This window comes from Tachysurus vachellii, chromosome 26 (genome assembly GCF_030014155.1).
Source record: "Tachysurus vachellii isolate PV-2020 chromosome 26, HZAU_Pvac_v1, whole genome shotgun sequence".
NCBI lineage: Eukaryota > Metazoa > Chordata > Actinopteri > Siluriformes > Bagridae > Tachysurus > Tachysurus vachellii.
Window position 1 is genome coordinate 3,347,331 of NC_083485.1, and position 12,338 is coordinate 3,359,668.

At 40.3% G+C, this 12,338-nt stretch overlaps 2 protein-coding genes across 2 annotated transcripts; both read left to right on the plus strand.

Moving 5' to 3' along the window:
• Positions 1–2,315: 2,315 nt before the first annotated feature.
• LOC132841379 (putative leucine-rich repeat-containing protein DDB_G0290503) lies at positions 2,316–10,062 on the plus strand. The gene is given in 6 exon segments (XM_060863732.1): positions 2,316–2,478; positions 3,584–4,947; positions 5,029–5,083; positions 5,182–5,280; positions 5,448–6,823; positions 6,826–10,062. Coding segments are annotated over 6 exon segments (6,294 nt in total).
• A 509-nt stretch (positions 10,063–10,571) lies between these two features.
• LOC132841210 (trichohyalin-like) lies at positions 10,572–12,336 on the plus strand. The gene is made up of 4 exons (XM_060863483.1): positions 10,572–11,081; positions 11,163–11,229; positions 11,328–12,212; positions 12,294–12,336. The coding sequence occupies exons 1-3, from the start codon at positions 10,572–10,574 to the stop codon at positions 11,432–11,434; spliced, it is 684 nt and encodes a 227-aa protein (XP_060719466.1). The 3' UTR covers positions 11,435–12,212; positions 12,294–12,336.
• The last annotated feature ends 2 nt before the right edge of the window (positions 12,337–12,338 follow it).

Here is a 12,338-nt window from a genome sequence, read left to right on the forward strand (position 1 = left end):
TTATCTGGTTTATCCTGATGGGCCATAGTCAGATTTGCGTTACGCAAGTGCAACCAGGAGCTAATATAGAAATGGCACAAATTGGGAAGCAGACCTTGAGATAACAACATCCATAAGACTTGTGTAAATTATTCTAAATTGTTGTGGCTTCTACAACTTCCACTTCAACTATAATTAAAGCTGAGCTCATCTGCTAATCTGACACATTACCTATGAGGGCTCTCAAGTTTTGAAGACAGGCAAGAATGACATCAAAAACACAACAATGGGCCTACCCTTTTCGATACCTTCTCTGGGCCAGCATTCTGCAACCTGGCCTTTTTTAGGGGGCTTTCCTCTCATGGCGAATGAGAGAATGCTTAGTTGCCTTTTAGTTGACAGATGCAATGATTAATATCCATGACCAGGATATCAAATATGACATGATTTTAAAAGTGACCTATAGCATCGATGATGCAATACACTTTAATTTATTTAGTGCTAATAAAATTATTAAGCCTATTTGTAGAGAGATGTTTAATGTGACAACCCCAACCCCACCCCCCCCCACCCCCCCCAAAAAAAAAAAAAAAGAAAATTTCTGACAAAAAAACATTCTAAAACTTAATATTTGAATTAAACAAAACATAATAAATTATACAATGTAGTATATGTTTTCTGAGATTTACAGTAATTACACAGAATTTATGATAAATTTATTATTTTATAAAACGTCATAAAACCAGGGCCCCCTGGCACCATTTCAGGACCCCCAGTTTAAGAACCACTTTAAAAACTTTAAACGGTTTATTCATTCTTATTCAAAAATAAAAACATATATGACACACATTATTTTATAAATCTATAGCACATACAAGTGCTTATTATAATTAGTTCTTAATTACTTGGTACAAAACTACTGAGTGGATCAGTCAACCTACATTTCTGGTCGTATATTACATAAATAATTGCATAACATTTTAATAACATTAAACATAATGAACCTGATCTCACAAAACCAATAACTCGTGAACATAATCAACATTCCAGTGACTGAGACTGTGGGAGTGCTGATGGTTCCTGTGATCTTGAGTCTGTGGTGGTGTGGAACGGGAGCTGCGACGATATGTGCTGTGGAAATAATACATCCATTATTTATAGATAAAAAAGTTTACATTCTTTAAGGCAATTTAAGATATCTGGCAGTGAGAGGGTTAAAAGAGAACTCAAATCAGAGACACAAATCAGATTGAAAGTGAAAGGTACAGATGTTCTAAAGGACAGTTTGAAAGGACAGTTCTAAAGGACAGTTCTAAAAGACAGTTCTTAAGGACAGTTTGAAAGACATACGTATAGTAAGTTTGCTGTGTTTTGTGCGTGTGTGTGTGTGTGTGTGTGTGTGTGTGTGTGTGTGTGTGTGTGTGTGTGTGTGATATTGGTTTAGCCTTTATTCTGATACTATGTAATTCTGATATACTTTAATCAGGAAGTTTTCTGTTTTTAACATCACTTACAACCATGTTAATTGTTGTATGTCTGATAAACCATTTACTATTGTATGTGGGATTATTTAATACTAGGGATATAAAGATGGCCTAATATATATTTTGATAGTCAGACAGATTTACAAGGCTTTTAGGGACAATATGTAAATTACTGCAAAGTAAAAATTGTAAGTTTGTTTTTTGGTTTGCTGTAATGCCTGCATTAGTCAGTATCTGAGTAATCTTAATGTGATAATATTTTGTTTTCAAATATAAAATGATAAGGGGATGGCTATGGGTGTGGGATGTGTGTCTGAGAAAACTTTAAAAACACATATACAGTGGATGATATAAGTGCAGCTTATAACATCCAAGTGAAAGCTTTAACAGCAACAGGCCAAAAAATAGAATCACTGACCTGGATAAATGATCACCCCCTTGTGTCAGTATTTTGTTAAACTACCTTTGGCTTTAATTACTGTACAACCTTTAATCTGTTGGGATACATTTCTATGAACTTTGCACATCTGGTCTTATCGATTCTTGGCCACTCCTCTTTACAGAACTAAAGTTCAGTTGAGTTTGAGCTCAAGTTCAGTTGAATTTGATGGTGACGATTGGTGCACTGCAGTCTTTAGGCATTTCGAAGTTTTATAGTATATTTTAATATATATGTATTTTTTCTGTCCTGTTGCTGTTATATCTGTCACTTGGATGTCATAAGTTGCACTGAGTAAATATTTTACAAAAGTGCTATTGATACTCTCTAACATTGTCTTTGTGCTACAGCAGGCACAGATTTAAAGATTGTTCACAGATTTAAAGTTTAAGCTGATTTTATCTGGAAAAACAATGAATTCCCATGAGGACTTCATAACTCGTCTTAAACAACGACTTGACCTGAAGGAGGTGAATACAGAGGATGAGTGTGATTTCATTCTGGGTTTCTGCCCGATTGTGTCACGAGCTGGAACTGACATTGAAGCAGCAATGAAAAGTCTACACAATATTTCAGGTACTTACAAAACATTCTCTAAAATAATGCATTATGTTTGCTGAATTACTTTTGCAAATAGTGATTAAGTTGTATGGATTTTTTTTTACAGACACCAAACCTGTAGTCCTGGTGGTGCTCCATCACACATTTGATACAGAGTGTGTTGTTCCAGACAGCATCAAATGTGTAAACAGAAAGAATATGATCACAGTCGACTGTCTGTTCCATGAAGATAAAGGATTACTGCAGTGTCTGAAGAATAAAGAATCAATGGACAAAACTTCACAATATCTGGTATTTTTATTCAATTTAAGCTTGGTAAAAAAAAATACTGAGTAGATGAATAAACATACATTTCTGGACTTACATAAGGATTTAATAACATTAATAATAATAATAATAATAATAATAATAATAATAATAATAATAATAATAATAATAATAATAATAATAATATGTGGTTTCCTTACACAGACAAAGAGCACTTTATTAATCTGCTATAAAGTGTGTATAATTTACCCGGACCTGTGAAATTATTTGTAAATGAATGTCTTCTGCTTTTTAACAGAAGGAATTACTATATATAAAATGTGAAAACATGGAAAGACAAAAGGAAGGTGAAAGGTCAGGTGAGTGTGACTGATTTTTTTTGTTTGTTTGTAATGTAAAAAAAAAATCAATTAATCAATCAATGTCTGTGTGTGTGTGTGTGTGTGTGTGTGTGTGTGTGTGTGTGTGTGTGTGTGTGTGTGTGTGTGTGTGTGTGTTTTGCATAGGACCCAGAAACAGTGCAAGAGGCATTGAAAAGGAAGTTACAGGACTTGAAGGTACAAATATGAAACCAGATCAAACAACTAATGTTTCAGAGGAAAGCGGAAATTCTCAACCTGAGAGAAATAAACAACTGAACCCAGAACACATCGACACTGACAATGTGGAGGACATGGAGCAAAGAAATGAGAGTATAGATAATAAAAGAGAAGAAATAATAAAACAGAATTTAAAGAGAAATAAAGAACCTCTGACAGAAAATACACAAACACTTCAGAAGAAGGACAAGACACTGGAAGAGAAGGAGAAACAGCTCAAACAGACAAGAGCTGAACTGGACAAAACAATGAAGGCGTTAGAAGAGAAAAGGAGAAAAACACACAACTAGAGAATCTGAACAAACTGCTGAAGGAGAAAGAAACACAGCTGAAGAACAACGATAAAGAGCTGGAAACCAGTACAAATAAACTGGACACACTGGGACAGGAGCTGCAGGACAAAGAGAGACAACTGGTGAGTGTGAAGGAAGAACTGGAAACCAGTACAAATAAACTGGACACACTGGGACAGGAGCTGCAGGACAAGCAGAGACAACTGGTGAGTGTGGTGAAAGAAACGGAAACCAGTACAAATAAACTGGACACACTGGGACAGGAGCTGCAGGACAAGCAGAGACAACTACAGGACATGATGATCGTAGTGGAGCAACAGAAATCTGAGATAGCAGAAAAAAACCAAGAGCTTGAAGAGAAAGAGAGTCTTCTAACTGAGAGAGAGACACAGCTAATGGAAAGAGACAAAGAGCTTCAGGAGAAAGACAGACTTCTGACAGAAAATACACAAAGACTTCAGAAGAAGGACAAGACACTGGAAGAGAAGGAGAAACAGCTCAAACAGACAAGAGCTGAACTGGACAAAACAATTAAGGTGTTAGAAGACAGTCAGCGACACGTGGAGGAGAAAAACACACAACTAGAGAATCTGAACAAACTGCTGAAGGAGAATGAAACACAGCTGAAGAACAACGATAAAGAGCTGGAAACCAGTACCAATAAACTGGACACACTGGGACAGGAGCTGCAGTACAAAAAGACACAACTGGTGAGTGAGGTGAAAGAACTGGAAACCAGTACAAATAAACTGGACACACTGAGACAGGAGCTGCAGGACAAGCAGAGACAACTGGTGAGTGTGAAGGAAGAACTGGAAACCAGTACAAATAAACTGGACACACTGGGACAGGAGCTGCAGGACAAAGAGAGACAACTGCTGAGTGTGAAGGAAGAACCAGAAACCAGTACAAATAAACTGGACACACTGGGACAGGAGCTGCAGGACAAAGACAGACAACTGGTGAGTGTGGTTAAAGAACTGGAAACCAGTACAAATAAACTGGACACACTGGGACAGGAGCTGCAGGACAAAGACAGACAACTGGTGAGTGTGGCGGAAGAACTGGAAACCAGTACAAATAAACTGGACACACTGGGACAGGAGCTGCAGGAGAAGCAGAGACAACTACAGGACACCATGATCACAGTGGAGCAACAGAAATCTGAGTTAGCAGAAAAAAACCAACAGCTTGAAGAGAAAGAGAGTCTTCTAACTGAGAGAGAGAAACAGCTAATGGGAAGAGACAAAGAGCTTCAGGAGAAGGTCAGACTTCTGACAGAAGGTCCTAAGATCCTGGAACCGAAGGGTACACAATTAAAACAGGTAAAAATGAACTGGAAGAAAACAGAAGTTAGAAGGGATCTAGACACAAATGTAACATGATGTCCTTTACTGTTGTCACAGGAGAAAAAACAAAAAGAAAAAGAAGGAGAAAAAGAAGGAGAAGATGCAAACACAGGTGAGTGTTATAGATTTAATCAGTAAAGCGATTAATCAGTCTGTCTCTATGTCTGTTTGGCTATTAGTGTGTCTCACATACGTTTATGCTTTTTAAAGGGAATGAAAAATTCCATAAGACAAAACCTCATCTGGAATTAGACAGTAAATCAGAGGAAATGGAACACCAACAGGTTGAGGATATTAGATTCCTCCAAGGTGAGTGAGACAGATTTTGTTTCTTACAGCCAGGTTTTAAAAGTAATGTAAAAAATAAAAGCTATCAATCAACCAACCAGTCATTCAACAAAACCAATCACTGTGTGTGTGTGTGTGTGTGTGTGTGTGTGTGTGTGTGTGTGTGTGTGTGTGTGTGTGTTGTATAGAACTGAGTAAAAGAACAAGAGTCAATGAAGAGAAAGATGAAGAACTTAATAATACAAAAATAAAACCAAAGAAAATGATAGTGAGTAATGAGACACAGGAAGGAAAAAATACTCCACATGAGAAAAATCAACAGCTGAACAAAATAGAAATTGTTGAGGAAATTCTGAAAAGAAATGAGATGAATAAAAAATTAGCTAAAGAAAATGAAGAGGATTTAGAGTGTTTAAAGGAGATGATAATCATATCGGAGAAACAGAAAACTGATTTAGAGGAAAAAAACAGAGATCTTTCAGGGCAACTGGAAGAAAAAGAGAGACAACTGGAGAGTGTGGTGAAAGAACTGGATATTAAACTCACAGAAAGAGATAAACAACTTCAGGAGAAAGTCAGACTTCTGACAGAAAATACACAAACACTTCAGAAGAAGGACAAGACACTGGAAGAGAAGGAGAAACAGCTCAAACAGACAAGAACTGAACTGGACAAAACAATTAAGGTGTTAGAAGACAGTCAGCGACACGTGGAGGAGAAAAACACACAACTAGAGAATCTGAACAAACTGCTGAAGGAGAAAGAAACACAGCTGAAGAACAACGATAAAGAGCTGGAAACCAGTACAAATAAACTGGACACACTGGGACAGGAGCTGCAGGACAAACAGAGACAACTGCTGAGTGTGAAGGAAGAACCGGAAACCAGTACAAATAAACTGGACACACTGGGACAGGAGCTGCAGGACAAAGAGAAACAACTGGTGAGTGTGGAGGAAGAACTGGAAACCAGTACAAATAAACTGGACACACTGGGAAAGGAGCTGCAGGACAAAGAGAGACAACTGGTGAGTGTGGGGGAAGAACTGGAAACCAGTACAAATAAACTGGACACACTGGGACAGGAGCTGCAGGACAAAGAGAGACAACTGGTGAGTGTGAAGGAAGAACTGGAAACCAGTACAAATAAACTGGACACACTGGGACAGGAGCTGCAGGACAAGCAGAGACAACTGGTGAGTGTGAAGGAAGAACTGGAAACCAGTACAAATAAACTGGACACGCTGGGACAGGAGCTGCAGGACAAGCAGAGACAACTGGTGAGTGTGAAGAAAAAACCGGAAACCAGTACAAATAAACTGGACACACTGGGACAGGAGCTGCAGGACAAGCAGAGACAACTGGTGAGTGTGAAGGAAGAACCGGAAACCAGTACAAATAAACTGGAACCACTGGGACAGGAGCTGCAGGACAAAGAGAGACAACTGGTGAGTGTGGAAGAAGAACTGGAAACCAGTACAAATAAACTGGACACACTGGGACAGGAGCTGCAGGACAAGCAGAGACAACTACAGGACATGATGATCGTGGTGGAGGAACAGAAATCTGAGTTAGCAGAAAAAACCAACAGCTTGAAGAGAAAGAGAGTCTTCTAACTGAGAGAGAGACACAGCTAATGGGAAGAGACAAAGAGCTTCAGGAGAAAGACAGACTTCTGACAGAAAATACACAAACACTTCAGAAGAAGGACAAGACACTGGAAGAGAAGGAGAAACAGCTCAAACAGACAAGAGCTGAACTGGACAAAACAATTAAGGTGTTAGAAGACAGTCAGCGACACGTGGAGGAGAAAAACACACAACTAGAGAATCTGAACAAACTGCTGAAGGAGAAAGAAACACAGCTGAAGAACAACGATACAGAACTGGAAACCAGTACAAATAAACTGGACACACTGGGACAGGAGCTGCTGAAGGAGAAAGAAACACAGCTGAAGAACAACGATAAAGAACTGGAAACCAGTACAAATAAACTGGACACACTGGGACAGGAGCTGCAGTACAAAAAGACACAACTGGTGAGTGAGGTGAAAGAACTGGAAACCAGTACAAATAAACTGGACACACTGAGACAGGAGCTGCAGGACAAGCAGAGACAACTGGTGAGTGTGAAGGAAGAACCGGAAACCAGTACAAATAAACTGGACACACTGGGACAGGAGCTGCAGGACAAAGAGAAACAACTGGTGAGTGTGGAGGAAGAACCGGAAACCAGTACAAATAAACTGGACACACTGGGACAGGAGCTGCAGGACAAAGAGAGACAACTGGTGAGTGTGAAGGAAGGACCGGAAACCAGTACAAATAAACTGGACACACTGGGACAGGAGCTGCAGGACAAAGAGAGACAACTGGTGAGTGTGAAGGAAGAACTGGAAACCAGTACAAATAAACTGGACACACTGGGACAGGAGCTGCAGGACAAGCAGAGACAACTACAGGACATGATGATCGTGGTGGAGCAACAGAAATCTGAGTTAGCAGAAAAACAACAACAGCTTGAAGAGAAAGAGAGTCTTCTAACTGAGAGAGAGACACAGCTAATGGAAAGAGACAAAGAGCTTCAGGAGAAAGTCAGACTTCTGACAGAAAATACACAAACACTTCAGAAGAAGGACAAGACACTGGAAGAGAAGGAGAAACAGCTCAAACAGACAAGCGCTGAACTGGACAAAACAATGAAGGTGTTAGAAGACAGTCAGAGACACGTGGAGGAGAAAAACACACAACTAGAGAATCTGAACAAACTGCTGAAGGAGAAAGAAACACAGCTGAAGAACAACAATAAAGAACTGGAAACCAGTACAAATAAACTGGACACACTGGGACAGGAGCTGCAGGACAAAAAGACACAACTGGTGAGTGAGGTGAAAGAACTGGAAACCAGTACAAATAAACTGGACACACTGGGACAGGAGCTGCAGGACAAGCAGAGACAACTGGTGAGTGAGGTGAAAGAACTGGAAACCAGTACAAATAAACTGGACACACTGGGACAGGAGCTGCAGGACAAAAAGACACAACTGGTGAGTGAGGTGAAAGAACTGGAAACCAGTACAAATAAACTGGACACACTGGGACAGGAGCTGCAGGACAAGCAGAGACAACTGGTGAGTGAGGTGAAAGAACTGGAAACCAGTACAAATAAACTGGACACACTGGGACAGGAGCTGCAGGACAAAGAGAGACAACTGGTGAGTGTGAAGGAAGAACTGGAAACCAGTACAAATAAACTGGACACACTGGGACAGGGGCTGCAGGACAAAGAGAGACAACTGGTGAGTGTGGAGGACGAACCAGAAACCAGTACAAATAAACTGGACACACTGGGACAGGAGCTGCAGGACAAAGAGAGACAACTGTTGAGTGTGGAGGAAGAACTGGAAACCAGTACAAATAAACTGGACACACTGGGACAGGAGCTGCAGGACAAGCAGAGACAACTACAGGACATGATGATCGTGGTGGAGCAACAGAAATCTGAGTTAGCAGAAAAACAACAACAGCTTGAAGAGAAAGAGAGTCTTCTAACTGAGAGAGAGACACAGCTATTGGGAAGAGACAAAGAGCTTCAGGAGAAAGACAGACTTCTAACAGAAAATATACAAACACTTCAGAAGAAGGACAAGACACTGGAAGAGAAGGAGAAACAGCTCAAACAGACAAGAGCTGAACTGGACAAAACAATTAAGGCGTTAGAAGACAGACAGCGAGACGTGGAGGAGAAAAACACACAACTAGAGAATCTGAACAAACTGCTGAAGGAGAAAGAAACACAGCTGAAGAACATGGATAAAGAGCTGGAAACCAGTACAAATAAACTGGACACACTGGGACAGGAGCTGCAGGACAAAGAGAAACAACTGGTGAGTGTGGAGGAAGAACTGGAAACCAGTACAAATAAACTGGACACACTGGGACAGGAGCTGCAGGAAAAGCAGAGACAACTGGTGAGTGTGAAGGAAGAACCGGAAACCAGTACAAATAAACTGGACACGCTGGGACAGGAGCTGCAGGACAAGCAGAGACAACTGGTGAGTGAGGTGAAAGAACCGGAAACCAGTACAAATAAACTGGACACACTGGGACAGGAGCTGCAGGACAAGCAGAGACAACTACAGGACATGATGATCGTGGTGGAGCAACAGCAATCTGAGATAGCAGAAAAAAAACAAGAGCTTGAAGAGAAAGAGAGTCTTCTAACTGAGAGAGAGACACAGCTAATGGGAAGAGACAAAGAGCTTCAGGAGAAAGACAGACTTCTAACTGAGAGAGAGACACAGCTAATTGGAAGAGACAAACAGCTTCAGGAGAAAGACAGACTTCTGACAGAAAATACACAAACACTTCAGAAGAAGGACAAGACACTGGAAGAGAAGGAGAAACAGCTCAAACAGACAAGAGCTAAACTGGACAAAACAATTAAGGTGTTAGAAGACAGTCAGCGACACGTGGAGGAGAAAAACACACAAGTAGAGAATCTGAACAAACTGCTGAAGGAGAAAGAAACACAGCTGAAGAACAACGATAAAGAGCTGGAAACCAGTACAAATAAACTGGACACACTGGGACAGGAGCTGCAGGACAAAGAGAGACAACTGGTGAGTGAGGTGAAAGAACTGGAAACCAGTACAAATAAACTGGACACACTGAGACAGGAGCTGCAGGACAAGCAGAGACAACTGGTGAGTGAGGTGAAAGAACTGGAAACCGGTACAAATAAACTGGACACACTGGGACAGGAGCTGCAGGACAAAGAGAGACAACTGGTGAGTGTGAAGTAAGAACTGGAAACCAGTACAAATAAACTGGACACACTGGGACAGGAGCTGCAGGACAAAGAGAAACAACTGGTGAGTGTGAAGGAAGAACCGGAAACCAGTACAAATAAACTGGACACACTGGGACAGGAGCTGCAGGACAAAGAGAGACAACTGGTGAGTGTGGAGGAAGAACTGGAAACCAGTACAAATAAACTGGACACACTGGGACAGGAGCTGCAGGACAAGCAGAGACAACTGGTGAGTGTGAAAGAAGAACCGGAAACCAGTACAAATAAACTGGACACACTGGGACAGGAGCTGCAGGACAAAGAGAGACAACTGGTGAGTGTGAAGGAAGAACTGGAAACCAGTACAAATAAACTGGACACACTGGGACAGGAGCTGCAGGACAAGCAGAGACAACTACAGGACATGATGATCGTGGTGGAGCAACAGAAATCTGAGATAGCAGAAAAAACCAACAGCTTGAAGAGAAAGAGAGTCTTCTAACTGAGAGAGAGACACAGCTAATGGGAAGAGACAAACAGCTTCAGGAGAAAGACAGACGTCTGACAGAAAATACACAAACACTTCAGAAGAAGGACAAGACACTGGAAGAGAAGGAGAAACAGCTCAAACAGACAAGAGCTGAACTGGACAAAACAATGAAGGTGTTAGAAGACAGTCAGCGACACGTGGAGGAGAAAAACACACAACTAGAGAATCTGAACAAACTGCTGAAGGAGAAAGAAACACAGCTGAAGAACAACGATAAAGAGCTGGAAACCAGTACAAATAAACTGGACACACTGGGACAGGAGCTGCAGGACAAGCAGAGACAACTACAGGACACCATGATCATAGTGGAGCAACAGAAATCTGAGTTAGCAGGAAAACAACAACAGCTTGAAGAGAAAGAGATTCTTCTAACTGAGAGAGAGACACAGCTAATGGGAAGAGACAAAGAGCTTCAGGAGAAAGACAGACTTCTGACAGAAGGTCCTAAGATCCTGGAACCGAAGGGTACACAATTAAAACAGGTAAAAATGAACTGGAAGAAAACAGAAGTTAGAAGGGATCTAGACACAAATGTAACATGATGTCCTTTACTGTTGTCACAGGAGAAAAAACAAAAAGAAAAAGAAGGAGAAAAAGAAGGAGAAAAAGAAGAAGAAGAAGCAAACACAGGTGAGTGTGATAGATTTAATCAGTAAAGCGATTAATCAGTCTGTCTCTATGTCTGTTTGGCTATTAGTGTGTCTCACATACGTTTATGCTTTTTAAAGGGAATGAAAAATTCCATAAGACAAAACCTCATCTGGAATTAGACAGTAAATCAGAGGAAATGGAACACCAACAGGTTGAGGATATTAGATTCCTCCAAGTTGAGTGAGACAGATTTTGTTTCTTACAGCCAGGTTTTAAAAGTAATGTAAAAAATAAAAGCTATCAATCAACCAACCAGTCATTCAACAAAACCAATCACTGTGTGTGTGTGTGTGTGTGTGTGTGTGTGTGTGTGTGTGTGTTGTATAGAACTGAGTAAAAGAACAAGAGTCAATGAAGAGAAAGATGAAGAACTTAATAACACAAAAATAAAACCAAAGAAAATGATAGTGAGTAATGAGACACAGGAAGGAAAAAATACTCCACATGAGAAAAATCAACAGCTGAACAAAATAGAAATTGTTGAGGAAATTCTGAAAAGAAATGAGATGAATAAAAAATTAGCTGAAGAAAATGAAGAGGATTTAGAGTGTTTAAAGGAGATGATAATCATATCGGAGAAACAGAAAACTGATTTAGAGGAAAAAAACAGAGATCTTTCAGGGCAACTGGAAGAAAAAGAGAGACAACTGAAGAGTGTGGTGAAAGAACTGGATATTAAACTCACAGAAAGAGATAAACAACTTCAGGAGAAAGTCAGACTTCTGACAGAAAATACACAAACACTTCAGAAGAAGGACAAGACACTGGAAGAGAAGGAGAAACAGCTCAAACAGACAAGAGCTGAACTGGACAAAACAATGAAGGTGTTAGAAGACAGTCAGCGACACGTGGAGGAGAAAAACACACAACTAGAGAATCTGAACAAACTGCGTAAGGAAAAAGAGAGTCTTCTGGCCGAAGGTCCTAAGATCCTGGAACCGAAGGGCACACAATTAAAACAGGTAAAAATGAACTGGAAGAAAACAGAAGTTAAAAAGGAACTAGACACAAATGTAACATGATGTCCTTTATTATTTTCACAGGAGAAGAAACAAGAAGAAGAAGAAGAAGAAGAAGCAAACACAGGT